Source organism: Peromyscus californicus, unplaced genomic scaffold, assembly GCF_007827085.1.
Source record: "Peromyscus californicus insignis strain IS unplaced genomic scaffold, ASM782708v3 Scaffold_11__1_contigs__length_118956290, whole genome shotgun sequence".
In the NCBI taxonomy this organism is placed as follows: domain Eukaryota; kingdom Metazoa; phylum Chordata; class Mammalia; order Rodentia; family Cricetidae; genus Peromyscus; species Peromyscus californicus.
In genome coordinates this window covers 27,310,833-27,337,373 of record NW_026294402.1, presented here as the reverse complement: position 1 = coordinate 27,337,373, position 26,541 = coordinate 27,310,833, and the positions used below count along the sequence as shown (strand labels likewise).

At 44.1% G+C, this 26,541-nt stretch overlaps 1 protein-coding gene across 1 annotated transcript in view; it reads left to right on the top strand.

Moving 5' to 3' along the window:
- The window catches only part of Barx2 (BARX homeobox 2), a 69,981-nt gene that overhangs the window by 37,017 nt on the left and 6,423 nt on the right, over positions 1-26,541 (top strand). Inside the window, exons 2-3 of the mRNA XM_052727489.1 lie at positions 19,464-19,773; positions 24,386-24,470. Coding sequence (XP_052583449.1) covers positions 19,464-19,773; positions 24,386-24,470 — 395 coding nt within the window. The remainder of the gene's footprint in view (positions 1-19,463; positions 19,774-24,385; positions 24,471-26,541) is intronic.

The window sequence follows — 26,541 nt, the reverse complement described above, 5'->3', positions numbered from 1 at the left end:
AACAGAAGATGACCCCTAAGTCCCCCTCCCCATTAGAAGCTTTATGAGTAACCGTGGCTTCCCTGCTGTGGAACTTCCTCAGCTCACTCCCTGAGATAGGCCCCATAATTAGGTTCTTAATAGACGGTTTGATGGTGCTATTGATGATAATGATGAGTTTTAAGTGTATGCCTATTGCCTAATAGGCCAGCCTCTTTGATGTCGTCTTCTCTGACTTTGTTGTGTGGGCTCTGCCAGCTGCTCTCTTCTTGGTGATTCCCCCTCCTCCCCCTTTCACCTCCCCCCTCCCCAGCAAAGCCTGCAGGGAATCATGGGAAAAAGCCCTCTGAACTGTCTCAGGCAGTAAGCTTGCTTCCCCTGTAGCTGGCCTGACACCTAAGAGAAGCAAGAGTGTCTGTCCTGTCTATTTTCAATCTCTTTCCTTTATCCCCAGGCAAAGCTCGGTACCCTGTTCACACTACCAAAGCACTGAGTTCTGGAAACTTGTGGTTCTTTTTCAGGCCTGAATTGTTAGTGAGCGGAAGATGAACACATCCTTTAGTGTATACAATGTATTTAGACAAGACACTTACCAAATTGTTTTATTTTATATCTGTCCTGTTGCAAATAACAGGGTTGTATTCCTTTTTTTTTTTTTTTTTTTTTTTTTTTTGTGCTGCTGGGGATCAAACCCTGAGCCTTATGCATGTTAGGCAAACACTTTACCACTGAGCTATAACCTTAGTTCCTCTGTCCACCTATCCCTCCCCCGCCCCACCTCCCTGAGACAAGGTTTCTCTGTGTATCCCTGGCTGTCCTGGAACTCGATCTGTAGACCAGCCTGTCCTTGAACTCAGAAATCCGCCTGCCTCTGCCTCCCAAATGCTGGGATTAAAGGCTTATGCCACTACTACCCAGCTCTTCCCTCTTTTTATGGCTGAGTAATAGTCTATTATATACATGGTCTACATTTTCTTTATCCAATCACCAGCTAGTTGATGGACACTTTCCATTTACCAGATATCATGAAGAGAATTACAGTGAATACAGAGTACAAATGCCCCCCCACACACCTCCTTTATTTTTGGTATTTTGAGACACGGTCTCTCTATGTAGCCCTAGATGTCCCAGAAGTCTGGGTAGATGAGGCTGGCTTTGAACATACAGATATCTGCCTGCTCTTGCCGTACAGACCTCGATGACAAGTGGACTTCAGTTCTTTTGTTTATATGTGGATTATACAATATTGAGAATAGAATGGTGTTTAGCCAAGGCTGGGAGAGTGGGGGGCGGGGGCAATGAGGAGAAGTTGATTAGCAGTAGTACTAAGACAGGAGTAAAAACTGCTGTGCCCTTGTACAAAAGGGTGACAAAAGGCAGTGATGGGGTTTATATATTTCAAGAGGCTGAAAGAAAGGATTTTGAATATTTTTACCATAAGGAAATAATAACTATTTGAGGAGATAGACAGGTTTACTCTAATTTGAGTATTATACAATGTATATGTAATGCATATATATATATATATATGCAAGGAAACATAAAATGGTCCACTCATAAATACATATGATTTTATGTGTCTGTTAAATTAATTTTAAAAGATTCTTTTCATAATAATCTCTTCCCTTCCCTCCGATTTTTCCTTGTGCCTCTCCTCCAGAAGAAAAAAAATGTTAAAATCCTTTGATAAGTCTTATCCTGCAGTCATGGATGAGCCTAGACATTTCTTCAGTTAGTTGTGGCTTAAGTCTCAGAAATGGCAATGTTTCCATGTCTCTGTATTGGGTCTGACACGGGCTGGGCTTTTACGTTCTTTGTTAGTCTCCACATGTCCATCCCTAGAAAGACTCATCTAGTTTCAGAGGTGAGGATTTCTTTATAAATCTCGGGTTGCCTGTTTGTCTTTGTCCCTTACAGGAAAGATTGATTGGGTGGGTGGGGCTGTTCTCACATGAGCTCTGGAAATACCGCACCTTCATGTCTAACCTGCAGTTCGTTTCCTAGATGGGGCTGGGACTCAGAATACATCTGAATGGACTTTTTCAGTCTCTCTACTCTGGCCATCGAGACCCATCATTGCATCTTATAGGGTTTTGACATTTCTGAGCCTGGGTTTTTTATTACCCACAGATGACATTTGGGGGTGGGGGCTGGTTATCAAGAGAGGAGGGTGTGGTTAGGGATGGAGGTGGGATGGTTAAGAAAGGCTAGCCGATACTCCCATGCTGAGAAGGAGGAGGACCAGGCCTGACTATGGAGAAGTTAACAAGACGGCTCTTCCTACAGAAACTTTCTCAAGAGTTCTCAGAAGTGACTTAGCTTAGCATCTCTGGCCGCTTCCCTTCATCTGCAATGCCCCAAGGATTTTCAAACCAAGAATTGTATGGTGCCTCATCAGTTCATACTATTAAGAAATTGTGTGGTCTATCTAAAACACTTGGGGCTGATATGTGGAGGCTGCTTTGAACTCTGACCAGATAGAAGCCCTAACGGGTGAGTGAGTGGGCTGACAAGTTGACAGTGGCAGTTTCTGCTTAATTAACACGTTGGCAACTGGGACCTGGCTTCACTAACTTCATTATAGGCATAAAAATGTAAGAGACCAACTGGTTCTTCCTCTCCTCAGGGATGGGCAGTATCTGTCTGGATTTCGGCGTGATATAACCCAGCTGCTATTTGAGGCTGTTTGTTGGAGACTTGTTGGGTATTCTAGGAGTGCATCTATCCAGTGTCTGTTTCATTTTAAGGGATGGTACAGCACTCCTGCCTCTACTGGTCCTTCGCTGAGTCACAGGATATAAACATGGGCAAAGTCCAGTGAAAAGAAAACCCCGCTCTGCCCCAACTTCCTCTCAGATCTGCTCCCCAGGACAGAGAAAGACACCCCTTGGACTAACTCTCCATCCCTGCTCTCAGATGTACAGTGAGAGAGAGAAGGTGGGCTCTGTCCTCAAGGCCAGGAGCACTAGCTGGAACACCTATGAATTTAGTCCCTAAATCAGGACGGCGGCTCAGTTCAGGGCACGTACCCCTACAGTGCCAGCCGTGTGCTTAAACTCTCCTTTTGGGGCTCAGTGAAGAGGTTTTTTTCCTTCAAAAATCCTCTTTTCTATGCTGGATGAAATTGCAGAAATGAATAGATGCTGTAATTTTTGGAGACCTGTGGATATATTTCAGAATATATATCTTCATTTTTGAAGGGAATTTGTTCTCTGATGCCAACAGCAAGAAGAGCGATATTCTGGGGAGGACTGTGCTCAGGAACAGGTCCCTGACAGATGATAGTAATGATTTACATTTGTGCTGCTCTTTCCTTTTTAGGTTTTTCTTAATCAAACTTACCCCCTTAACTGTACCACAGGTACAATAATGCCTCTGAAGTACGTTCACCAAATTATCATTTTAATAATTTTCTCTTTTATAACAGAATTTCAGAATTATTCTAACATCCATCTTACTAGGAAGACAGAGATCCAAAATTTATATTAAGACAGGCTCTTGGGATTGGGGATTTAGCTTGGTGGTAGAGCGCTTGACCAGCAAGCGCAAGGCCCTGGGTTTCGTCCTCAGCTCCGAAGGGGGGGAAAAAAAAAAAAAGACAGGCTCTTGTATAGACAGTCTGGACTTAAATTTGTGGTATTTCTGCCTTAAATGCCCGAGGGCCAGGATTATAGGTATATTATAGGTATATATGCATGCCTACCTAAAAGGCATGCTTTGAACTTGTCATGGTAAAAAAATTTCACTGTCATTTATTTATCTATTTCCTTTTAAAAATTTATTTATTTTTATTGTATGTGTATGGGTGTTTTGCCTGTATGTGTGTTTGTGTACCACATGTGTGCTTGATGCCCAAAGAGGCTAGAAGAGGGTGTCCGATGCCCTGGAACTAGAGTTCCAGATGGTTGTGACCACCATGTGGGTGTTGGGAATCGAACCCAGGTCCTCTGGAAGAGCAGTCAGTGCTCTACACTGCTGAGCCGTCTCTCCAGCCACTGCTGTGTATTAATCTTAACCCTTTTCGGTTGGGGGAACAATTTTGAGCCTATAATCCAGGGCCAATCTTTGGAGGGGTTACACCCCTTTTAACGTTAGTTTTTGTACTTGTGTTCCTGAAGCACTTATTATATCCTCACCAGCTTAAGAAGTAAACTTGACTTTTTAAAGGAACCCTCAAGCAATATACATTCTCACATGGTCAGTGGGCAAACAGCTCATGGAAAAATGAGGAAATACCTGAGCATCTGGCTGCAAATCTGAGTTCATCACCCATGTGTGTATTGGCTCAGTTCTCTGGATTTGGTAATGGGGTCATTATTTCTGTGTTAGATGGATTTTTAGAATGTTATATTATTTCAGCCCAAGCTGTTCCCTGGGAAACACAACTGTTTGTCCTTTTCTTACCTGAACTGGAACCTGAGTGCCATCGTTCTCCTCAGAGAAGAACCTCTCCACATTGGGCCCCCTTTATCTTTTAGAAACCCATGGACTTTTGGTAGCTTTTCTGTATGTGGGAATACACACGTCTGTTTTAGGGGACACATATTTCTGTGTTTCTCTACACTGAAATCTATTATTGCCTATTGTGGAACAACTGTCATCTAGAAGAAACAAAATGCATCCTTTAACTGTCTCTCTTTTTTGGGAATTGGGTACCATGTCAGAAAAATAGTGAAGGCCTTCAGACAAGGTCTGATCATTCTTAGCAATGTAAGCTAACATCTGGCATAGCTACTGAGCACACTTTGGAAGAAGCAGGAGATCTTAACAGTGTCTGAAGGCACACTGAGTGTTTAGGGAATGTAAGTGTGAGAAAGGCGAGCGCCTGGTGAGCTGTGTTCTGGAATTTTGTAAGGTGGTATTATATAATTAGAAGAGAGTGTCTACTAATTTGAAAAGGCTGTGTTCAAATCCCAGACACATGCCTTAGTCACTGGGTGGTGTTGTGAGGAGGAGGAGGAGATGAAATACACATGGTGGGACCCAGTGAACTTTTCTTCCTTCTTTTTGTTCTATATCCATTGCCTTTAGATTAGGGGTCTTATTTAAGAAATGTCAAGTTGGTTGAATGGCTTAATGAGCTTCCTTTCTTTTAGAGAGATTGAGTCTTCAAGAGACTGTGATTATCACCGTTATTTTTTAGCGAACAAGGCAATGCCAACTCAGTACTGCTGTGTTGTCAGCCAATCAGAAGCTTACCCTTTCTTTCCGAGTCTCTTCCTACATATGTATTGATCTTAAGGGAAACTTTCTAAGCAGAACATTATATACTGGCTGGCGATATATGCAACTATTAGCTCTGATACTCTAGCACACAAGCTTCTGATACATAGACTACATGAAGCAGAATAAGGGGCAGCAGTACTCAGCAGTTGGTGGCCCCTGTCTACAAAGGCAATCTAGTGAGATGAACAGTCCTCTCCTCCAAAGGTCTGAGCTCTGGTCCCTGAGTCAGACATGGACTATCTGTGTGGCTGTGTTCAATGCTTGCTGCCTCATCCATCAAAGGCCGGCTTAGAAAACAATAACCTCACGTTTTGTTTTCAGTGTGTCATTAGTTATAAATCACAGAGCCTCAAAGTCTTAATTGTGCAAGTTGAGAATTATGCAGATGGAGTCATTTGCCTCCTAGTTAATCAGGATCACCTATGGGGATATCAGATAAGTAAATAGCTATCACCCCACTTCCTGTGAACCAAGTAGAACTGGAGACGTTTATCTGCATGTATTAATATTCATGCTCTTTGAATGCTTGTTTAAGTCAGCTAGTGTTTGTTTAGTTGATATCCTATGAGAAATATAATAAGAGTAAGTAGAATTATAAAGCAAAGACTTCAAATCAGTTTGAGAAATATAGAAAGACTCTTGTTTCTCAGAATGACATACAGATAAAACCACTGCATTTTGGTACCAAAAAGGCCATAAAATCATCTACCTCCCTATTTACAGATGAGGGAATTTCAGAGAGACCTAACTGTGGTTGGAAGGCTGAACAAGCTGAATGGATTTGCTGCAAGTAGAGTGAATCTTAATCTATAAGGTTTGCTTCAGTGTAGGTAAGCCCAAAGCCATTTTGCTGAAGGGAGAAACTGTCTTTGGTTCTGTCTGGATACCATGGTCTGCATGTGCTTTTTATGGTGTTGTAACATCTTATTGCTGTTATCTCAGCTTGATATGCACCTTCAAGAGTAGGCCTCAAGCATGAGTAAGTATTTATATGTGACACACAGTTTTCACAATTGGGGTACCCTTGCTTGAGTAAGAAAGAAAGAGAGAGGAATACTTTCATTCTTTTCACTGAGATCCTGTCAGTGGGATCTGGAGAGATGGCTCAGTGGTTAAGAATGCTTGTGGCTCTCACAGAGGACCCAAGTTCAGTTCCCAGCACGTACATTGGACAGCTCACAACTTCTCTGTAGCTCCAGCTCCAGGGGATCCTACACCCTCTTCTGGCTGCCGTTGTCACCCGCATATATGTGCCTACATATAAATAAAAATAAAATTTTTAAAAGACCCCACCATTCCATAGGGCTTCCCTTTCTCCCTCACCTCACACTGGAGAAGTTTTTGCAACTGTTTTGTCTCCTGACCACAAGCTGCCTAACTTTCAATGAGACACTTAGGAGGAAACCTACCCACAGAGATCATAGGACTGGGTGTATGACATCAAAATATCACAGTGTCTTTCATCACAACCATGGGCACTGTTCTGATCCCCAACTCTCTTTTTGGACCCTTACCAGACAAGGGTTTGTTTGAGGGTGTGTTGGCTTAGTGACTTGCCTTCATGTTCCAAAGCACTTCTCGCTCACCTTCGCTCTGTGGAACCGGTTTCAACACAAGAACTTCTTCGGAGGGTGTTGGAATAAGGCACAGGTGCATTTTCTGCTGTTTCCTCTACCTGTGCCTGTGTGCTTCCTCCTTTGTAGTTTTTAATGCTGGTTGGCAGATTCGTATGCTTTCGTGTGAGCTTGTCTTACATTTCGACTTCTTCCTTCTTAGATGTTTTGCTATCTGTGTTGGCATCTCCGCCAATTGTACCCTTCAAGTCTCAATTAGATCTGCTCTTGCAGGAGAATCTCCCCCCACCCCAATACACACACCTTGTGTTTGCTTGGGTCCACCTGCTGCATACTCCGTTGCTGGCTGAATTAAGGGCTTCCTTCTACTTACTGTACAGGTGCTGTCCCCCACGAACCCCAGACCCTAACTAGAAACCACTGAACAGGAGGCATGGGGGGGTGCTGAAGGACAAGAAAGTGGAGTTGTTATTTCCTAGGGAATATGGGCATCTGTAAAATAGGAGGCTTCAGCTGGGCCTGATAAATGAGTGTTTAAAAAAAGAGAGAGAGAGAGAGAGAGAGCCATTTTTGGAATAATTATTCATTGATTCTCATACTTATTATCCAATGTTGCCCTATGATATGCTTGGAGAAAAGTGCTATTGACATTTTAAAAGGAGAAAATAGAAGCTGTGAAACATGATTTGACCAAAGCCGCAGAGCCCAGTGGGTCAGAACTACTTTCCCTGACCTTAATCTCTTGGCTCTGGTAAAAATCGGTTCAATGGGGGTCCAAATTCTATGAAGATAATCTTTCTGATTTTGTCTTCTGATAGAGAAATCTGTAAGTTGATGAGAAGCAGATGGGTAATAAATTATCTTGTAACTTAAGGTTTGAATTAAGTAAGGGTGAACAAGGACATAAACAAAAGGTGTGGGTACATGAAGGTAGGAGTGATTAATTCGGTCTCTGCAATAAACAACAGCTGTTCTGGGCAGCGCTCTGTCAGCGCTGGCTTGTGAGGAGTGGATGAGAGCAGGTGTGGCTGTACAGAGACTCTTGAAGGGAGAAGGAAGGCCAGGCCATCGCCCATGTGTCCTTAGCAGAGGGAGCTGAGGACTGCTGAAGACTGGCAGTGCTGGTGGGGTGAGGCAATCTGTGTTTTAGCAGTACACAAAGGTCCAGGAATCCATCCTCTTGGCCATCTTGATTGATCTCAGCTTCCAGCATAGCCTACTCTTTTGTGGCTATCTACAGATCTGATAAAATTGCAGGTCGAATGTGACAAGACTGAGCTTGTATGCATAACGAATCAGGAGGGTGATGCAACCAGCCTCCCAGGGTTTTTCTGGTCTCTGCTTTCCTCCCGGTCTCCCTTCATTTTTACACATTGCCTTGACTTCTCCTCTTGCCTTTTGTTTTGAACCTTTCTGAATCTTCTTCAGGGTTTGTTTGCTTGCTTGATTGCTTGCTTTATAACCACAGAGATGGTTATTCTAGACTCGACATCATGGCCATTTCATGTGGATTTTTAAATAAATTTCTTCCATGTTTCAAATTCATCTACACTTACCTCATTAAATTGCCAACACCCCCTTTTAATGAGGGAGCTAACAGCTAAGACATTTTGTTGGCTTTTGAGTTGGCGTCTCAAAAAAAGCTTCTCTTTTCTTCAGCCACACTGTGACCCGGGAGCACAGCCTGCTTCACTTACTGTGCTAGACTGGAAACCTAGCGTCTCACAGAGTTAAAGGGCCATCCAGCACCCCCTTGTGTTTTCTTCCCACCTTATATCCCCTCATTCAACACGCACAGCCACTGAACTTCATGCCCAGTTCTGGTTTACCCTCAGCTCACTCGTCAAAACTCGTCATTTGAACAACTGTGTACTTGTTTTCCTGCACTTCATAGACACGGACTTTCATTTTGTCTGTTGTGTCCTGAAATCCATCTTTCCTTCCTCATTTCCTTGATAAGGCTATGTCTGGGGATGCTCAGGCTGTTCAATGAAGTGTGTGTGTGTGTGTGTGTGTGTGTGTGTGTGTGTGTGTGTGTGTTTGTAAGTATGTGTGTATGCTGTGTGTGACTGTGTGTGTATGTATGTGTGTGAGTATGTATGTGGGGTGTGTGTGTGTGTGTGTGTGTGTGTGTGTGTGTGTGTGAGTATGTATGTGGTGTGTGTGTGTGTGTGTGTGTGTGTGTGTTTGTAAGTATGTGTGTATGCTGTGTGTGACTGTGTGTGTATGTATGTGTGTGAGTATGTATGTGGGGTGTGTGTGTGTGTGTGTGTGTGTGTGTGTGTGTGTGTGTATGATGCTGGGTGAATCCAGGGCTTCTTGAATGCTAAGCAGGTGTTTTGCCATTGAGCTACATCTCAAACTCTGTTATTTTTTTCCTTTTAGATTTATAAAATCAACTGTTTCTGGACTTCTGGTGGTTTTAGGAGAATTTCTGGCCAGCTTACATTGATGTCTTTGCTCTTTGGTTGTGGTCAGTACCAGCACATGGCTGCCAGGGCCTTTGAAGCCTTTCACTGGACAAAGAGAAACTGGCTGACTCTGGGTTGTTGGTTTTTGTATTGCATCTGAATACACAGAGGGCAAGGGGCTATGCCGGTGGTCCGTAAGTAGGTTTGCCTTTTCTTTCCTTGTTTTTGACACTGAGGTTTGAATCCAGAATCTCATGTGTACTAGGCAAGTGCTCTACCGGAGGCAGTTAGCAGCTGTCTGACTACTTCCCAGACTAGTCAGGCCTTGAACCTGCAATCCCCCATCTCAGTCTCCTGACTAGCTGGGATTACAGGCCTGTACCACCAAGCCAAATTTAAGCCTGCTCTCTTGATAAGAAAGTCAAGCCTACTCCCTTTGTGGTTCAATCACAAGTAAGTGAATCAAAGACGACACACAGGGGACTAAGAGGAATCTGGTGCCCACTGAGCACTTCCCATATTTTAATTCATTTAATTCTCACAGTCACACATGGGAAGAACTGGCATGTGTTTGACTTTACAGACGATGACATTAAAACAAAGGAATGTTTGACATCTATCTGCCCCAGATCACTCTGAGAGTCAGAAGCAGAGATCCTTTCCCCCAGACTCCTTCAAATATACCACCCAGTTGTGAGAAATGAAGCCCTATTGGAATTATTCAATGTGAGTGATCATGTGATCCTCCTATCCCCCAGGGAACTCAGCTATTACCACCCAGTTGTTCCACCAAGTCTCTTTCAGGCTGACTGAGTGCATCTACCTCTTTGTGTGTGTGGCTTGGGTTGCTCTGAGGCATTCTACACATATATAGGTCACACATTCCTGGAACATAAATGAGTCAATCAGCAGCTTAGAGATTCTTATTCATTCTGACCTTTGACCCTTGCTGTGTCAGCCAGAAATGTGGGTGTGGAGAGGCAGTTTGGGAACTAGTATGTTGAAGAAATGGAAGAGAAGACCACAGGAGATTTGTAGGAGACGGTATTATCGTCTGGGGTCTCTGCCCTACGGTTCAAGTACAGCCATGACTAAAAGTGAGATATAATAGGACTTGGCATCTCTGGATGGTGTCCATGCCTGCTCTGGCATGTACATACATGTGAGCTCACATACAGTGTATGGAATCTGGAAGTACTGTCATCCTTCAGTAATTACGGACATTGATTCTAGGTCACCCTGCCTCTGTGGATATGCAAACACATGGATGGACAGATTCCTTGTATAAAAGGGCACATGTTCTCCAAATAAAGTAAGCCTTATCCTGATGACTTTAATACTCAACACAATGAAAACACTATGGAAATGGTTGTTATACTTAATTGTTTAGGGAATAATGAAAAAAAGGTGTGCATGTTTAGTACAGACTCAATTGTTTAAAAAATATTTTCAACCTGAGGTTGGCTAAACTCATGGGTGCAGAATCCATGAATACAGAGTTGTGACTACTCTATTTAGCCTATCTCTTCAAACCCTTGGGATGTTCTTAGGCATCAGTCAACCACTAATATATGTAGGTTTTAAAATCCAAAGGCAGAGTCTCAGAAAGGTCAAACATTCAGCAAGGGAAGTATTTCTAGATATAGCATACACACAGTTATGCTCTATTCTTCCTATGGGAAAACACTATTTAAGCTGAAGAAAAACAGCTATTAGAAAATGTATCCAGTGCGGTCATGTTTACACTCCTTCTGTCAACGAAAAATATGTTTGTTTAAATAGAGTGTCCAGTTTATTACAGTCATCACTCCCTCTCAGGCAGATAACTGCCTGGGTTTCACAAGTGCATGTGAATGGTCCAGGCTAGCCTGGCAGCTGTCTTCAGTCAACATTCTTAGTGATAATTTCTAAGAATTATGCATTCATTTGTAAATTCCCCCCCACACACACTTTTAGGTAAAAATGTAGGCATGTGACTAGACCATCTCGGCACTTTGATGGGAATATGAAATGGTGATGCAACTGGTTTGCCAAACTGAAACTCTGAGCAGAGCTGTTTTTGATGAAAATCAGGTCATACAAGAAAAGACAGGAGCATCTGACTTGAGCATATTTTGCCTCACTTTTCTGTGTGTATGGATTTACCCTTCAGGAGACTCGGGACTTTGATGCCCAGTCATGCTAGGCGCTTCTACACTTTAGAGGTAAATAGCAAATACACAGAAGCCTGAGTCTCACTGCAACTCTATTTCTCATGATGGTGGTCCTCCCTCTGTGTATGTTCTCAACCTTAGAAGTGCTCTTAGGTGGTGGTAGCTGGATGTAATTTTTGTCACTGAATTTGCATTAGCATATTCAGTTAAGATACTTGATATTATAGATTTTGGTGATTCTGATGTGCCCTAAGTTACTACGCCCCACCAGAAGATGAGGAGAGAGAGAGAGAGAGAGAGAGAGAGAGAGAGAGAGAGAGAGAGAGAGAGAGAGGATTTTAGAGGTTTTCATTGGTTTTAGTTTTTATTGAGCAAACTGTACAAATCTACATTAGAGGGTAAGATCATCAAAGGTTCTCCTTTCCAAAATTAATCTTGAGGTTAGCAAAATTTTACTAAGGTATTATTGGTATTTGCTTCTTCATTTTTTTTGGGTGCATGTGTGTTGTTTCTTAAAAGAGTTCAATTAGACAAGTAATGAATGACAACAGTCAAGATTTATGAAAAGAATAAAGGGGAACTTGGTCTATCTATAAAAAATATCTTAAGGAACCTAGGAATAAAGTGAATTTGTTGTTATTTGAGACATGCCCTCTCTATGTAGCCTTGGCTAGCTTAGGACTTGTTATGTACACTGGGCTGGCCTTAAACTCACAGAGATCCACCTGCCTCTGCTTCCAGAGTGTCAAGAGTGTGCTCCCATGTCTAGCAGTAGTCAAAGTGAAATTAATACAGCAGAACAGACTTCAGAATCAGACTGTATTTATATAAAATATCAACCAACCACCTCTAGGGCCCTAAGTGGTACACTGTATGTGTAAAATTACATTTGAAGACAATAGAAATCTGTTTTTTGCATGGAGCCATACATGCTACATACTTTCAGTCCCAGCACTTGGGAGATAAAAAGCAGGAGGGCCTTGGGTTTATAGCTAGCCTGGGCTACATAGCAAGAGACCCTGTCTTGAAAAAAAAAAGCCTTGGGTAGGAAACCCTTCTAAGCTTTCCATGGATGTTATGGTAGTACACCTCTTAGTTAATACCCTTTCCAGAATCATTCTCTTTATAACCTCCACTTTTATCAAAGTTGCAGATTCCCAACACCCTCTAAAACATGTCCCCCCACTCTTGTCCTGTCATAGCCTCCTTCTTTCATCTCCTGTCTTGTATTCTCTGTGTGACTCCTGTGTAGAGGTCTCCTTGGGAAGGGCAGTTCCTTCCCCGGTCTGGCAGCTTGTCTAGGAAGCAAGAGTCTCAGGATTCTGGTTATAGGAATTCCCCTGCAGGCTCCCAGAATTCTGATGAACAAAAATTCCCAGCTTCTTTTTTTTTTGGGGGGGGGCAGTTTACAAAATCTTAAAGCTGGCATTTTAAGCGATTGAATAGCCCAATATTATGGTGTTAGAATTGTTTACACTGAACTGACATCTCACAGCTATGCATTTCAGAGTTCATACATATCACTAGATTTGGTACACATGTGTTTGCACGCACACAGCAGCATTTCTGCATTTATCTTAGAAACTTGGCGTTAACAACAGTGAGGGTGTGTCTTTTACCTTATACACTCTGAATTGCTTTGTATTCCTTTTTTTAAAAAATGATGTGTGTTCATTTGGTGATAAAAAACAAAATGATTAAGATAGATATAACAGCCAGGTATGGTGATGTACTCCCATAATCCGAACACTTGGGAGATGGAGGCAGAGGATGATGAGTTCAAGGTCATCTTCAGCTACATAGAAAGTTTACAACTTGCCTGTGATATATGAGACCCTATCTTAAAAAACAAGAGCAATAGCAACAACAACAACCAAATAAACAAAAATTTATAGTTTTGGTTGTGAGCCTAGCCTTTAACAGCCAAGCTATTTCTTTAGCCCAAACAAAAACTTATCAAAAGATAGACATTTAATTAGTGACAGTATGCTTGCCTAGCATAAGTGAGGCCCCAGGCTCAATCTCCAGAACCCAGGGTGGGGGGACCCTACATACAGATCCATGACATCTGAGAACACAAATGTGTGAAAATTAAAGTTGCCTTTAAAAAATCTGAGCTGTTTTCCATTTCTTTTAGTTTGCATCCAGTAAAATTTCAGTATTATATGGATATGAGTTTTGATGAAAACAAAAAGCTGTATAACTACTGCTGGAATCAAGATACAAAATAGTTTCAGCACTTTTCAGATCCTAACACAGTTATGCTGTGTCCAGAACATCAGGCAAATGAAATCATGCAGCATTTAGTGCTTTACTTAGAACAATGCATTTGAGATTTCCCTGTGCTCTGTGCATCCCAAGTTTTCTCTTTTCCTCTCTGGGTAGTATAGAGTGTTCATTGAGAATGCTGGTTTATTTATCCCCCTCTAGCAGAGGAGCACTTGGATTGTTTCCAGTGTTTGGCAATTGCTAATAAGCTGTCGTAAGCATCAGCTTGTAGGTTTTGTGCGCTCTTCTCACTTGGATCAACACCTAGGAACTTGCTTTGTTGGGTCATATAGTATCTGTGTGTTTAACTTTGTAAGAAACTGCCAGCCTTATTTCCAAAGAAGACTGGACATTCAGTGGGGCATAAGAATTCCAGTTGCTACTCTTCCTTGTCAGCACTTGATTCTATCAACTTATAAAAAGTTGTGGGCCGGGCAGTGGTGGCGCACGCCTTTAATCCCAGCACTCGGGAGGCAGAGCCAGGCGGATCTCTGTGAGTTCGAGGCCAGCCTGGGCTACCAAGTGAGTTCCAGGAAAGGCGCAAAGCTACACAGAGAAACCCTGTCTCGAAAAAAAAAAAAAAAAAAAGAAAAAAAAAAGTTGTGGACATTTCTAACCCTGTATGGTGGAATTTCAGGTTTGATTTCACAGTGACTAATCATCCTAATCACCTTTGATGATGTGTTTTTACATAAAACTTCAAATCTGTGTCATTAAAAATATATTTAAAATACGTATGACTAGTTGTCACTATATAGCCCAGGCTGGCCTCTAATTTGCGGTCCTCTTGCCTCAACTTCCCTAGTGTTGGGATTACAGATATGGACCACCACACCTTGCCTACTTTTGCTCATTTTTATCAAATTGAAATCTTTAATATACTCTCTATACAAATCATTTATGAATTGTGATACATATCCCTCTGACACACACACACACACACACACACACACACACACACACACACACACACACTCACCAATCTGGCGTGCCTTTTCCTTTCCTTAATATTACCTTTCGCATGGCCAAAGTTAGAACACAAAGTAATGCAAATGTCAGTAGTGAGATGTCTGTCACTATAGTTTATTTTTAGTCATCTCGCTCCTCCACTGCACTCCTCTATCCCCCTTGCTGCCCCTCTTCGTGGTCCTCTTTCTCTCCCCCCAGTCTCCACTTTTGTCTCAATATGTTCCATTACCCATCTCAAAATCTCTTAAGACCTCTTTTGCCTCTACTTTTTCCTTTCTCTTTCCCTCCCTCCCCCTTGCAACACACACACACACACACACACACACACACACACACACACACACACACACATTTAAATCTAGATTCCACATATGAAAAAACATGCTGTATATTAAAGATTTAATTTTGATGAAGATCGTCTTTCTTTTTTCCGTTTAAAAAATGCATTGTATTTTTGGTGCCACTACTAAGAATTCTCAGCCTACTCCTCCAAAGCTATGAGATTTTTCTCTGTGTGTTTGGGATCAATGATCTATTTTGAGTAAACTTTTAAATAATTTAGGAAGCATAGGGTTTTTTTTTTTCCCACCCAAGCCTGTTTTCTTTTTCACATATAGAAAAATCTCTTATTTTTCTACATTTAGTGAAATTTATTCTAAAGGAAAGAACATGATTCAACCTAGCATATGAACTCAAACATCTTCCAGCATAAAGAAAAACTTCTGCAGACCCTTGATGTGATGAAGAGAGAGTCCCTTTTGCCTAACAGAACTCCCGGTTTGCTTTCCCAGAGTGTCACAAAACATTGATTCTCTTTGCCCAGCTCCTTAGAAGCTCAAGAAAGACTGAAAATTAATCAAAACTTTAGAATGAGAATGGAACTTAAGGCTCATTTAACTGAATTCTGCCTTTTTAACATTGACAGAAGTAACACAAGCGTGACAGAGGGTCCATGCAGCAGACGTGTCATCTGGGTGTTGGAACACGAGGAGATGCTGCCTTTCCATTCCTCTGTCCTTTCCTCGCTGTCTGGGGCTGGCATCTCTGCCTCCTTGTGAACGCAGACATTGGTATGCCCCAGGCTCGGTCCGTGGATCTCTGTTCCTTTCTTCTACTTACTCCCCGGGTGATCTCATTCAGTTCATGGCTCAAAATGCCTCATACACTTCGTGAGTCAAAACTCCTCCAGCTTCGTGCTTCCCTCAACTCCAGACTGGTTTACCCACCTGCCTCCTCAACATCTCAGAGATGTCTAACAGCTCCTTGTCTACCATGGCAGTCCTTGCTCTTTGAGCAGGCTTTTCGTTGTGGTGAAGTTCTGTGCTATTTCTCCATTTGCTGAGACAGAAAACCTGGCTGTCACCCAAAACTGTCCACCAGACCCTGTCATAGTATCTGTGAAATAAACGCAGAATCGGACTGCACCATGGCCACAAATGCCTCTAGGGCGGTGGTTCTCAGCCTTCCTAACACTGCGACCCTTTAATACAGTTCCTCAAATTGTGACGACCGCCCCCAACCATAACATTATTTTCATTGCTACTTCATAACTGTAAATTTGCTACTGTTAGGAATCATACTGTAAATATCTGATATGCAGGATATCTGATATTTGACCCGTGTGAAAGGGTCGTTCAATCCCTCAAGGGGGTCATGACCCACAGGTTAAGAACTGCTGCTCTAGGGCCTGGGATTTGGCCTGGACTTCTCACTGGTTTTGTAGCTTCCCTAGCAGCTTCTGTAGCCTGCTCTCCACAGTCTCCAGAAAGCTCATTAATGACTAGGCCAGATTAATGAATAGGTCAGATTCCTTGCCCAGCTGGACTCTCACGGATGACTTTTCATCCTTCGGAGTCTATGTGACCTGACACCATCAGGTCTCTCTGAACTTTTCTGTTCTTCTCACTTCTGCCCACTTAGTAGTCTTTGACTCAAAGCTTGTCCCACTGAATGGGTTTGCACATGCTGGTTCTGTGCCTTGGTGCTCAACCCTGTGTCTTCTGCAGACTCCAGCACACTGAGGTGCACTTGTCCTCTGCAAGGCCACCTTTCCTCAGAGGCCTTCCCTGACTCCGTTTCTAAGCACCTCCTTCCCTCGCCTGTTCTGTTTCTTCTCGCTTTGCCCTATCTTTCTTCATAGAGTTCGCCACCACCTGTGACTCTGTTACCTTCTCTACCAAAATGCAAACACCATGTAGGTGAAACTTCACTTGATTCATAGCTGTAACCCTGGCTTCCAGAGCGGCTATGGCCCATAGTCCACGCTCAGTGAATATTCTGGGAGGATTACATCCTCGATGAGATCAATACCAGTAGATTCCTTTCTATTCTATTTTACTTTCCCTTCCCCCTGGAGGTTGTTATTGTTATTCATGAGGTAATGGTTTTCTAAAAAAGAATGCATTTGTAACAGTGGTCATACAGCTTTTCTGACGACGCAAATCTTATACTGTATTTTTCTCACTGAATAATATATATTTGGATAATTAGTTTATCCATTCATCTATGTGTTTATCAGATTATACAGATAGCTCATACTACAAATAAAACCCAGTTCATTGTCCTCTTTAATAGGTCTATGGATTATGTCCCCCTTTCCACTACTGTCAACAGGACTGTAGTGGATATGCTGGCAGGCACAACCCTGTATACAAGGACAGTAGAGCTCATCTGAAGTTTTCTGCTAGTGACTTGGTAGATGTTGATGATGAGCCTGTGAAATGCTTTTTCCTCTTTTATATTCCCAGCAACAGTATATGAATGCCTATTACTCCACATCTTTATCAATACAACATATTATACCACTTTTAGCAAAAAAAAAAAAAAAAAAAGAAAAGAAAGAAAGAAAAAGGTTCAACTCCTTTACAAATGAGAGCAGTAATAAAAACCTAGACTTATAAGTAGATTTTTTCCATTTCCTACCTGGTAAACTCTTAAATTCCTAGGTCAGAAACTCGTTTCACAAAGAATGAAGTTTGTAAGAAAGTATAGAAAGTGATTTGAGATGAGAAACATTTGTCTTCATAGAAGCTTGTAGACTTTCTTATGTAGTGTCAATTCTCATGTGTGCTGAGAGATCAAAAGTCCACATCCAGGATCTTGGTTTTCAGCCTATAAAGTACTACTTCTAGATGAATTTTTTTCCTTAAATTAACTTTTGTTATCTTTATGTGTCAGTATGCGGATGTGTGTAAGTGATTGCAGTGTCCTTGGAGACCAGAGGCCTAGGATCCCCTGGAACTAGAATTACATACAGATGTGTTCTGCCTATCACAGGTTCTGGGAACCAAACTTCGGTCCTTGGGAAGAACAGAATTCTTAACCACTGAGCCATTGCTCCAGCCCTGATTTTTATTGTTTCTTAAAATGAATCCACAACACAAAACCTCAAGTGTTAGAGTTGGCTTTAGGGTTCCTGGAAGTTGTTGCACTTGGTGATTTATTGTTACTTAACAACTTTGTGGTTTCTGCTGGGCCTCACTAGAGCATGCTCAAAGGACAAGGGTGGTTATCTGTTTTCATGACTAGGCCTGGCGTCCAGAACACAGACACAGGGATGAATACAAGAGCGATGCCAAGCTAGAGGAGAGCCAGTTCACGGCAGCACCTGGGGGCTGCTATGATGTAGTTGGTTTCAGCCCAGGACTAGTGTGAATGTTGGTTGACTCTCACTTGTTCTGCCTTGTGGCCACTGGCAGGGATGCACCGAGGTTCAAAGGACAGCCCCCAGTCTTCTCTGTTTTCATCAGCTGTCAAATGTAGGATGAGAGATACTTTGGTGGCATCAGTATATCAGAATTTGAAGAGTTCTCTGAAACTCGCTACTCTTATTGTCTCGATGTCAATACTAAGACCAGAGAGACAGAGTGAGATACAAAGGTGATAGTCTGGACACTTTAAACCTCATACTATTAAACAGTGAAAGGAAAGTGTTCACTTTTATGTGCACTGCATAGACTTAGATTGTAAGCTGCAAAAGCAGTTTTGCTTTGAAATTCCTAAGAAGCAGTGAAAAACCAGTACATATGTCCCTAAACCCTTGCACCCACCACCTGCCCATGGCAGACATTGTTAATCAACCCCAGAAAGTTCTAACCCAGCCCGAGAACCCTCCTTAAACAGTGCCACTGGTAACCAGTCATAATTGAGCCAAGTTTTTATGTGAACCAAACATCTGTTGGTTCCCCCTTATAAACGTGTGACTCATGACCCTGATGCTAAGAGCCCTGGACTTGGAGCCAGAAGATTGTGGTTTGACCCCTCGATCTGCTTTTCCTGGTTATGTTGTCTTAGGCAAGTCACTTAACTTCTCTAGACTAGTTTGCCCTGAAATGAGGGAGTTGAGTGGGATAATCATTAAGCATCCTCCTGCTCTGAACGTCATTATGATTCAAGGCACAGAGGTTTTTGAGTCTGTGATTTTTATAAGCAGGCCTTTGGTGAAGACCATAGGAGTTTGTTTACTTGTTTAGGAAATTTGCATATTACAGATCTGTTATTGGAATTCAGATGTTCATGTTTTTAGCCTCTTAGCTACTGCTTTTTATTTGCATGATTCCATTGACCTATATCCCTGAACCCAGAATTTAGGCATTCACAGAGGGAAGGGGAGTTATTTAAAAGAGAGGACGTCTAAGAACCTTTCTTGGTTAAGTGGGGCACAGATGGCCTTACACACCAAGCCAGAGCAAGTTCCAAATAGTTGGCCCACCCTGAGGCTCAGGGTCTTGAGTTGCTTTTCTCTTCATTTTGCTTGCCTCACCTGAATCTTCTGACCAGCAAGAGGCCCAGCATTCACGCAGGTCTTAGCAAGGGGTTGTCTTCGGACTCCTCGTCCCTGGTCTCTCCTGCACTCTGTGGTGACTTGATTCTTTGTTTTCCAGGCTCTCCTTCCTTACGGGCATATCCTCTCCTCTCTGTGATCACCCGACAGCCCACAGTCATCTCCCACCTGGTTCCCACCGGCCCGGGAATCACCCCAGTGTTACCCCGCCATCCAGTCACCGAGGCTGCTGCCGCTGCCGCCGCCGAGACCCCTGGCGCTGAGGCGTTAGCCAGCAGTGAGTCTGAGACAGAACAACCCACGCAGCGGCAGAAGAAACCACGCCGGAGTCGCACCATCTTCACGGAGCTGCAGCTCATGGGCCTGGAAAAGAAATTCCAGAAGCAGAAGTACCTGTCTACGCCAGACAGGTGAGGGCATAAGGAAGGCACTTTCTGTAGGTACCACCCTGAAGAAGAGTTTTGCTCTCTGTGGGGTGTGGATTCACGGAGGGCACATTCAGTGTTGGGTTACACTCTCGGTTCAGATTCCATTCCTTTGCTCAAGTCCTGTCAACGCTGGGTTAGATGAGGCAGCCCACCTGAATCTCATGCATCAGCCCAGAGCCTGAGTGTATGCTCTCCTCTGTCTCCTCTATGTGTTAGATAAACCTCTTCAGTGTAACAAGCAGGGAAACATCTGGCAAATAGTTGCCCAGGCTCTCTGCCAGGAAGCTAGCTGGGTTTGTTAAGTCCCCAACATTTCATGCAGTGGGTCTAGTCCTGGACACCGGAGCTGTGATTTCAGCCCTTCCTTTCCACCCTGAACACCTAGCAGACTCAGTTTGCTGGCCTGGCTTTGGTTTGGAAAGGCCTGAACTGATTCAGGTGAGGAGGTTTCTGACACTATAGTGTGTCTGATCAGGATTGAAGCAGAGCCGCTTGGCCGAGATCCCTGCAGAACGGGAGGGAAGTCTCCTCTTTAGACCCCTTTGCAACTCATGTGGGGATATTGTAACCCTTGCTTTCTGTAGAGCCCTAATGCCCCACCCTCTGTCTTCAGTATCTTAACTACAAAATATGCTGAGGTGTGTTGCCTTATCTCACCCAAGATGGCTGAGTTCAGGGATGAGACTGTTTATTGGGGGGACTTTTCCAGGTCTTTTTAAAAAAATCCTTTTTTTTCTTTTGCTGATTGCTTTGTCCATATTTGGTTGACCCCAGTCCTATGAAAGAGAATGGGGGGTAAATGCAAATGAATGCCTCAAGCTATTTAGTAGTTGTTTAGAAAACAAAATGGAAGTGAAAGAGCAATCTGCAAATCACTCCTTCAGGGAGAATTTGTCTGCTGGTTCCGCAAGTCGGCTGCTTGCTGAGGGTCTCTTGGGTGCTGGCAGAGCAGGGTGGCAGGGGTCCAGAAAGCAGTGAATGGAGCCCTGCTTTGAAGGACTTCATGGGGCAGAATGACTGCCATCACTGTAGCATAGTGAGCCAGAACCGGTGCCTTATGTTGCCATAGAAACCCAAAGGTATTGCTAAGTGTGGCAGGGAAGCCATTAAGAAGAGCTTTGGATCCAGAAGAGACAGAGCATCCTACATAGAGGGGATGCCCTCAAAAGGCATGGACTCTTGTCTCCCTGGGCAGGTTGAAGGAACCGCAAGCACGAGTCTTTCCACTTAGCGTGTGAATGGGTAAGAAAGACCTCAGATGCCTGGCTGAAGAACAAGGTCTTGCTGTTGAGGCAGTCACTGACCCATAAGAGCCAGATTTACATTTTAGAATCAGAGCTTTGGTAGCACCACAGCTGGCAGGTGATGGGGCAGAGAAGCCAGTTAGGAGGGAATCAAGGGATAGCTGCAGGATGTTACACTGGGAATAGAGAGGTGAGAGGAGAAGGGGGGGATGTTTGAAAATGGAATGGGCAGCACTGATGCTGGATGAGGGAGAAGGGTGGGAGTTGAGTGTCCTGTGGTCCCTGAATGAGGCAGGCCACTAGGAAACAAGGATGCTATTCACGGAAGCCGAAAGGCGGGAATAGGCTGGGATCGGTGGGGAGAAGTGAGCTTTGCTTTGAACTTTCACAGTGGGGGTCACATTTGGGCAGACAGGTCTGTGAATTGGGAATTAATACACGTGATGCCCTGAAAGCAGGTAACTAAGCTTCATGGAATCGTGTAACCAGGTGGAGCAGCCATCATGGTTAGTTGTAAGGTTGTGGTATCTAAGAGGCTTCGTTCAGAAAGTACAGATAAAAGTTAGGCTTATTTCTCAGACGCTAGAGGACTTCTAAAAAATTAGAAATGTTAGTTCTTAAAAAAAAAATCTGTTGGGGCCTCCTGATACTTGCCCAGGCATCTCTCAGGTGACCCACACAGAACTGATTCACTTGCCTAGGGAGGAGGACACCATCTGGCTGGCATTGAGGCTGACGCCTCAACCCGCCCTCCCCATGTTCCCTACCTCCCTACGTGACCAGAGCCATGAGCACTCCCTCCTCCCACAGTGCCTGCCCGCCTCCTTCGTGTTTGTTTCCCCGGTTTCCTAGGTGACTCCATTTGAGTGGATGTGCAGGGAAGTGAGAATTTGTAACGGTGGCAGGTAATGAGAGAAAGCTGATGACAGTGAGACGTTTCTGCAGCCAGTGTGAGTCAAGGATGCATTTTTCCCAAGTGAGCTAACAGCATTTGCTAATGCTGTGGCAGAACCACGAGCCTTCCACTGACTAATGCACCTGATGGCCTCAGGTGAACCAGGCTCAGGGAAACCCTGCAGGGGCCTGAGCGGACCCTTAGGTCCACCAGAGCCTAGAATGACCCTGGGACCAGAACCATGGGATCCCCCTGGGTCATATGAATGACTGCTTAGGGCACAGTGCTTCATTAATGGGAAGAGCTAAGTGCTATTGGCACTGGAAGTTTAATGCTTTGGTCGGTTATAAAATGCTCAGCTGCCAGTAGTCCCTCTGCAGGGATGACCAGGTACATGTGAATGGAGCTTTGAGACAGGCTCAACATTCCTTTGAAGGCAGATTCTATTTTCAAAATTATTATTAGAGGCTTAATTAATATACCCTGATTAGGAATCCTGGGCAACTGTGCCTGTGAGCATTAAGAGTTGGCTGATACCAGGGTCAGAGCTCAATGTTCCTGCCAATGCCAGGTCTCCTCAGGTAGAGAAAGCTGCAGCTGAGGCATTGCACCTGAACTGCCCTGTGGCTTAGGTTTGAGCCTCTGCAGGCTTGCAAGAAATAGCGGGCCCTAGATCGGCAAGTGGCAATTCTCAGAAACCCGGGAAGCTTCGAGTAGTGGTGGTCGTCGCTCAAGCTGATGGACGAGTCATCGCTGCCTCACTCCGCAGGCTTGGTGCTTCAGGGAGGTTGCAGGCAGTCAGCTCATGTTTTCTCAGGTCTCGTGTCCCTCCACATGGGGTCCAGGTAACCACACGGGTCCCTGGCTGCAGCCTTTAGGACTAAGGGTAGAAACCTGACGAATTGCCCCTTCCCCCATGTGCTCCATTTGGAGTGATGGCTGTACCCTCAGGCTGTGGCATCTGTGTCCCTTTGACAGTTCTGCTTTGTAGAGAAGTGTTGTGAGGTGGGCCATCACCCAAAAGGTGGTCCTCACACAGAAGGGGGCATGCAGGTCAGCCATGGGTGGATTTCACTCTCAGTCCAGGATCCAGGGTTCAGCAAAAATAGAGACAGAAGACTGTTCAGTTCAGGCTTTGGGGACACGTGGTCGGTCACAGCTACCGGAGTCTGCTGATGTGTCACAGAGGTAGCCATGAGCAATACGAAAGCAAACAAACTTGTCTGTGTTCCAATAAACTTTATTTAAGAGAAAATCAAGTGTCAGGAAGAATTCGGCTATATGGTTGAGAAATTCTAATCTCTCTCTAAGCTTTAAATCTTCTACCTGTAAAATGGGAATAATTATACCAGCATGATGAAAAGATAGCACCGGACCGGGGCTTACCTGTGTCTGGGATGCTGTCACACTCTGGAAATGGTTGCTGTGTTGTCGGAATCACCTCCCATTGTACACTTTATGACAATGGCTTTGACTTAAGGGCTTTTCAGAAGACCATAGAGAAAAGTAGAAACATGATGAGCACAGAAAGTAGGAGGGACGATGGATTTAATGCTTCATTGGACTCGCTATGGTTTTACATTCCAATCATTATAATAATTTAGGGCAGCTACAGTCAATTCCTGGGACTGAAGAGATGGCTTAGTGGATGAGTCACTTGCTTCACAAGTATAAGGACTGAAGTTCAGACCTCCAGAACCCACATGAAAGCTGGACAGGTGTGGCTGCTCCCTGTAATCCCAGCATTTAGGCAGAAACAGGAGATACCCGGGGCAATGAGAGAACTCTGGGTTCAGCAAGGTATCCTGTCTCAATAAATAAAGTGGAGTGTGATGGAAGAGGATACCAGACATCAATTTTGGGTGTCCACACATCGTACACCAACATGCATGCACCTAACCACATATAAATGGCTGTGCATGAACCCTGCTTCTGGATTTAGCATGCAATAGTAGGTACTTTTGTGAACATGAATTAAGTGAAAGACTTGGTCTTGAGCTGGGGGATGCTGAAGTAACATGTGCTCTGAAGATAGCTGACAACATGCTCCAATGGGGGACTGCTGAGTAAGAGAGGCCATGGGAACTGGGGGACTTGCTGGCGGTGGATCTGGACTGATGAGTGGAATTCTTGTGAATTATACCTTTACTTTTTAATTTCCAGTGTTTGGGGATCAGGGTGAAGATTGAAGGCTCAGATGTCCAGGTTCATTTCAGACAGAGAATGTATGCAGGAGAAGGACTTTCGCCTGTGTTCTCAAGTGTGGTCACTATTTTTAAGCATTCCAGTTTCCTGCACAGTGTTCTTAGAAGGGAGACGTTCTTCCTCTTGGGGATGGACTGGTCTAATGGTGACAGTCTGAGATTTAGAAGCAAGTGCCCGGTGCCAGCATGACCTTACCTCTCTTGCTCTCTCCTCTCTTCCTCACGCTTCCTTTGTGTCTCATGCCTTCTAGGTTGGACTTGGCCCAGTCTCTGGGACTTACTCAGCTGCAAGTGAAGACTTGGTATCAGAACCGCAGGATGAAATGGAAGAAGATGGTAAGAAAGGGCAAGGAGTGTAACCCTGCACCCATCCTTATGGGAGGAATTCCCACCGTGGGGCTGTGGGGAGGCAGGAAGGACCATTGGTAGTTTGGGCATCAAGACAGGAAAGTCTTCCAAGGTGCTGGCTGGGAGGGAGGCTGTTTGAACTTGACCTCATCTCTTAACCAGAGAGATAGTCTTTTTTTTCTTCTTCTTCAGTTTCCTTAGAAATCAAAGAAGGAAGCCTACAAGCTTCCCAGCTGCTATTCTGAATCCCACCTGCTAATGCTTCCAAAGAACTCTGTTCCCCTCTAAGCAGTAGCAAAAATCATTAAAAAGACACATTTCTGTGCCTATGTCCCTGAATGCAGGGATCTTTAAAATTGGTGGGTGTCAAAGTCACCTGTGTAGCAGGATAAGCCCGTCTCCTAGGGATTCGGATTTCAGAGACCCATGTCAGAGCTAGGGACAGGCCAGGTTGTTTCAAAGCTTGCTCCCTTCAACCAGTTCCCACCTCCCAGGGGCCAGAGCCCTCATAATGTGGTCACTTCCTTGAAGTCCCACCTCTGGGACCATGCTGCGACACCCTTCACATCCAAACGTTGCTGTTCCTCACCTGTCCTAGGCACCATGGGAAAGAAAAGAAAATGTAACCTTTGCTTCCAGTGGAATTTGTGGTGGAGCTGGAGGAAGAAGGCCCAGGAAGCAGCAAGGGGGCGCAGAAAGACTCAGTGGGGATTATTTCATTTGAGTTGATGAGCCCCCAAAGAGTTCAGATGAGGTAGTGAAGACAGCTGCAGACAGATGTTGAAACTGAAGGACAATGAAATTCAGATTAAGTAGAGTCATTTTAAAAGTTCTATAAGGCTCTACACACATGAAACTTAGGGTGGAAACTGGGGTGGGGGGGGGTGTCGTTCTTTGAAGGAACCGAGTTTAGGAGTGAGAGGTGCTGGACTGCATTCCCATTGCGTGCCCCTCCCTGCCCGTTTTGGGCCCGTCCCTTTGGTTCTTTTCCTTTTGAGTTCCACCACCTACCTCTTTCCTCATCAATCATCATCATGGAAATCAATGTCTCCCGAGTAGCAGAGTATTGTTTAAATTGGTTATCAGCAATCTTCTCATGAGTCATTTGAATAACGAACTGACAACCAGTCCTCTGGGCCAGCACCACCCAGTCCCCCGTGGGACAACGCGTGCGCCCTGGGCCCTGACGTCACTTGTTTTTCATGAACCACTCTGCTGCTGGCGCAGTTGTGGGGTAGTTGGTGGTGATTATCAACCATACACATCAAAATGGAAGTAACTGCAGATTGAGCCTCGGAGAACATTCTAGGCAAACCAAACTCAGGTCCCTTCTGGAGAGAAGAGAACAAAGCTGTTAGTTCATGTTAGCAATGATAACATATGGAGCAAGTAATTTATAACAGGTAATAGAGACAAAGTGACAAGCGGAATCTGTCCTCTTAAAACCGTTTTTGCGATTCTTTGTGTTTCCATGTGGTGGCTGTGAGTGTGAAAGTCAGGAAACTCAAAGGGCTGTGAGGGGAGGAAAAGGTGTTGAAGGGACAGGAAAGAAGAGGCGGGGAGTACGAGGGGAGGCCGAGAAGGGGAAGAAAGAGGGAAGGTCATAACAAGCAAATGATATTTGAAAATACTTAGTGAAATCTAATGCTTGGCGTGCTAATTAGAAATAGTAATCAAAACACACAAACTATAAAAATATTTTCAGTCACGTCGGGGACACAGACCTGAAAACTAAGCTACACAAAGTAGCCAAGGTGACGGGAAGGTTTGACAGGCTTCAGAAGCAGAAGAGAAGGGGGGCTTTGCGGAAGAGGCCCCGTGAAGCTGTTTTCAGTGGATGAATGGAAATGTGTCCGTGATGTCGGGGAACTGACAGCAGGCAGAATGCTTTGGGGTGCTTAGGAACTTCAAAATGGCGGGAGCCACAAGGGCTTGGCGTTCAGCTCTGAGTGTTGAGTCCCGACTCCTTCAGAACAGCCAGGCATTGTTGAGCTCCGGATTGCTTCACTTATTTTCCTGCTAAAAACTCTTTCAAGGCTATCTCTTCAGGTACTGAGAA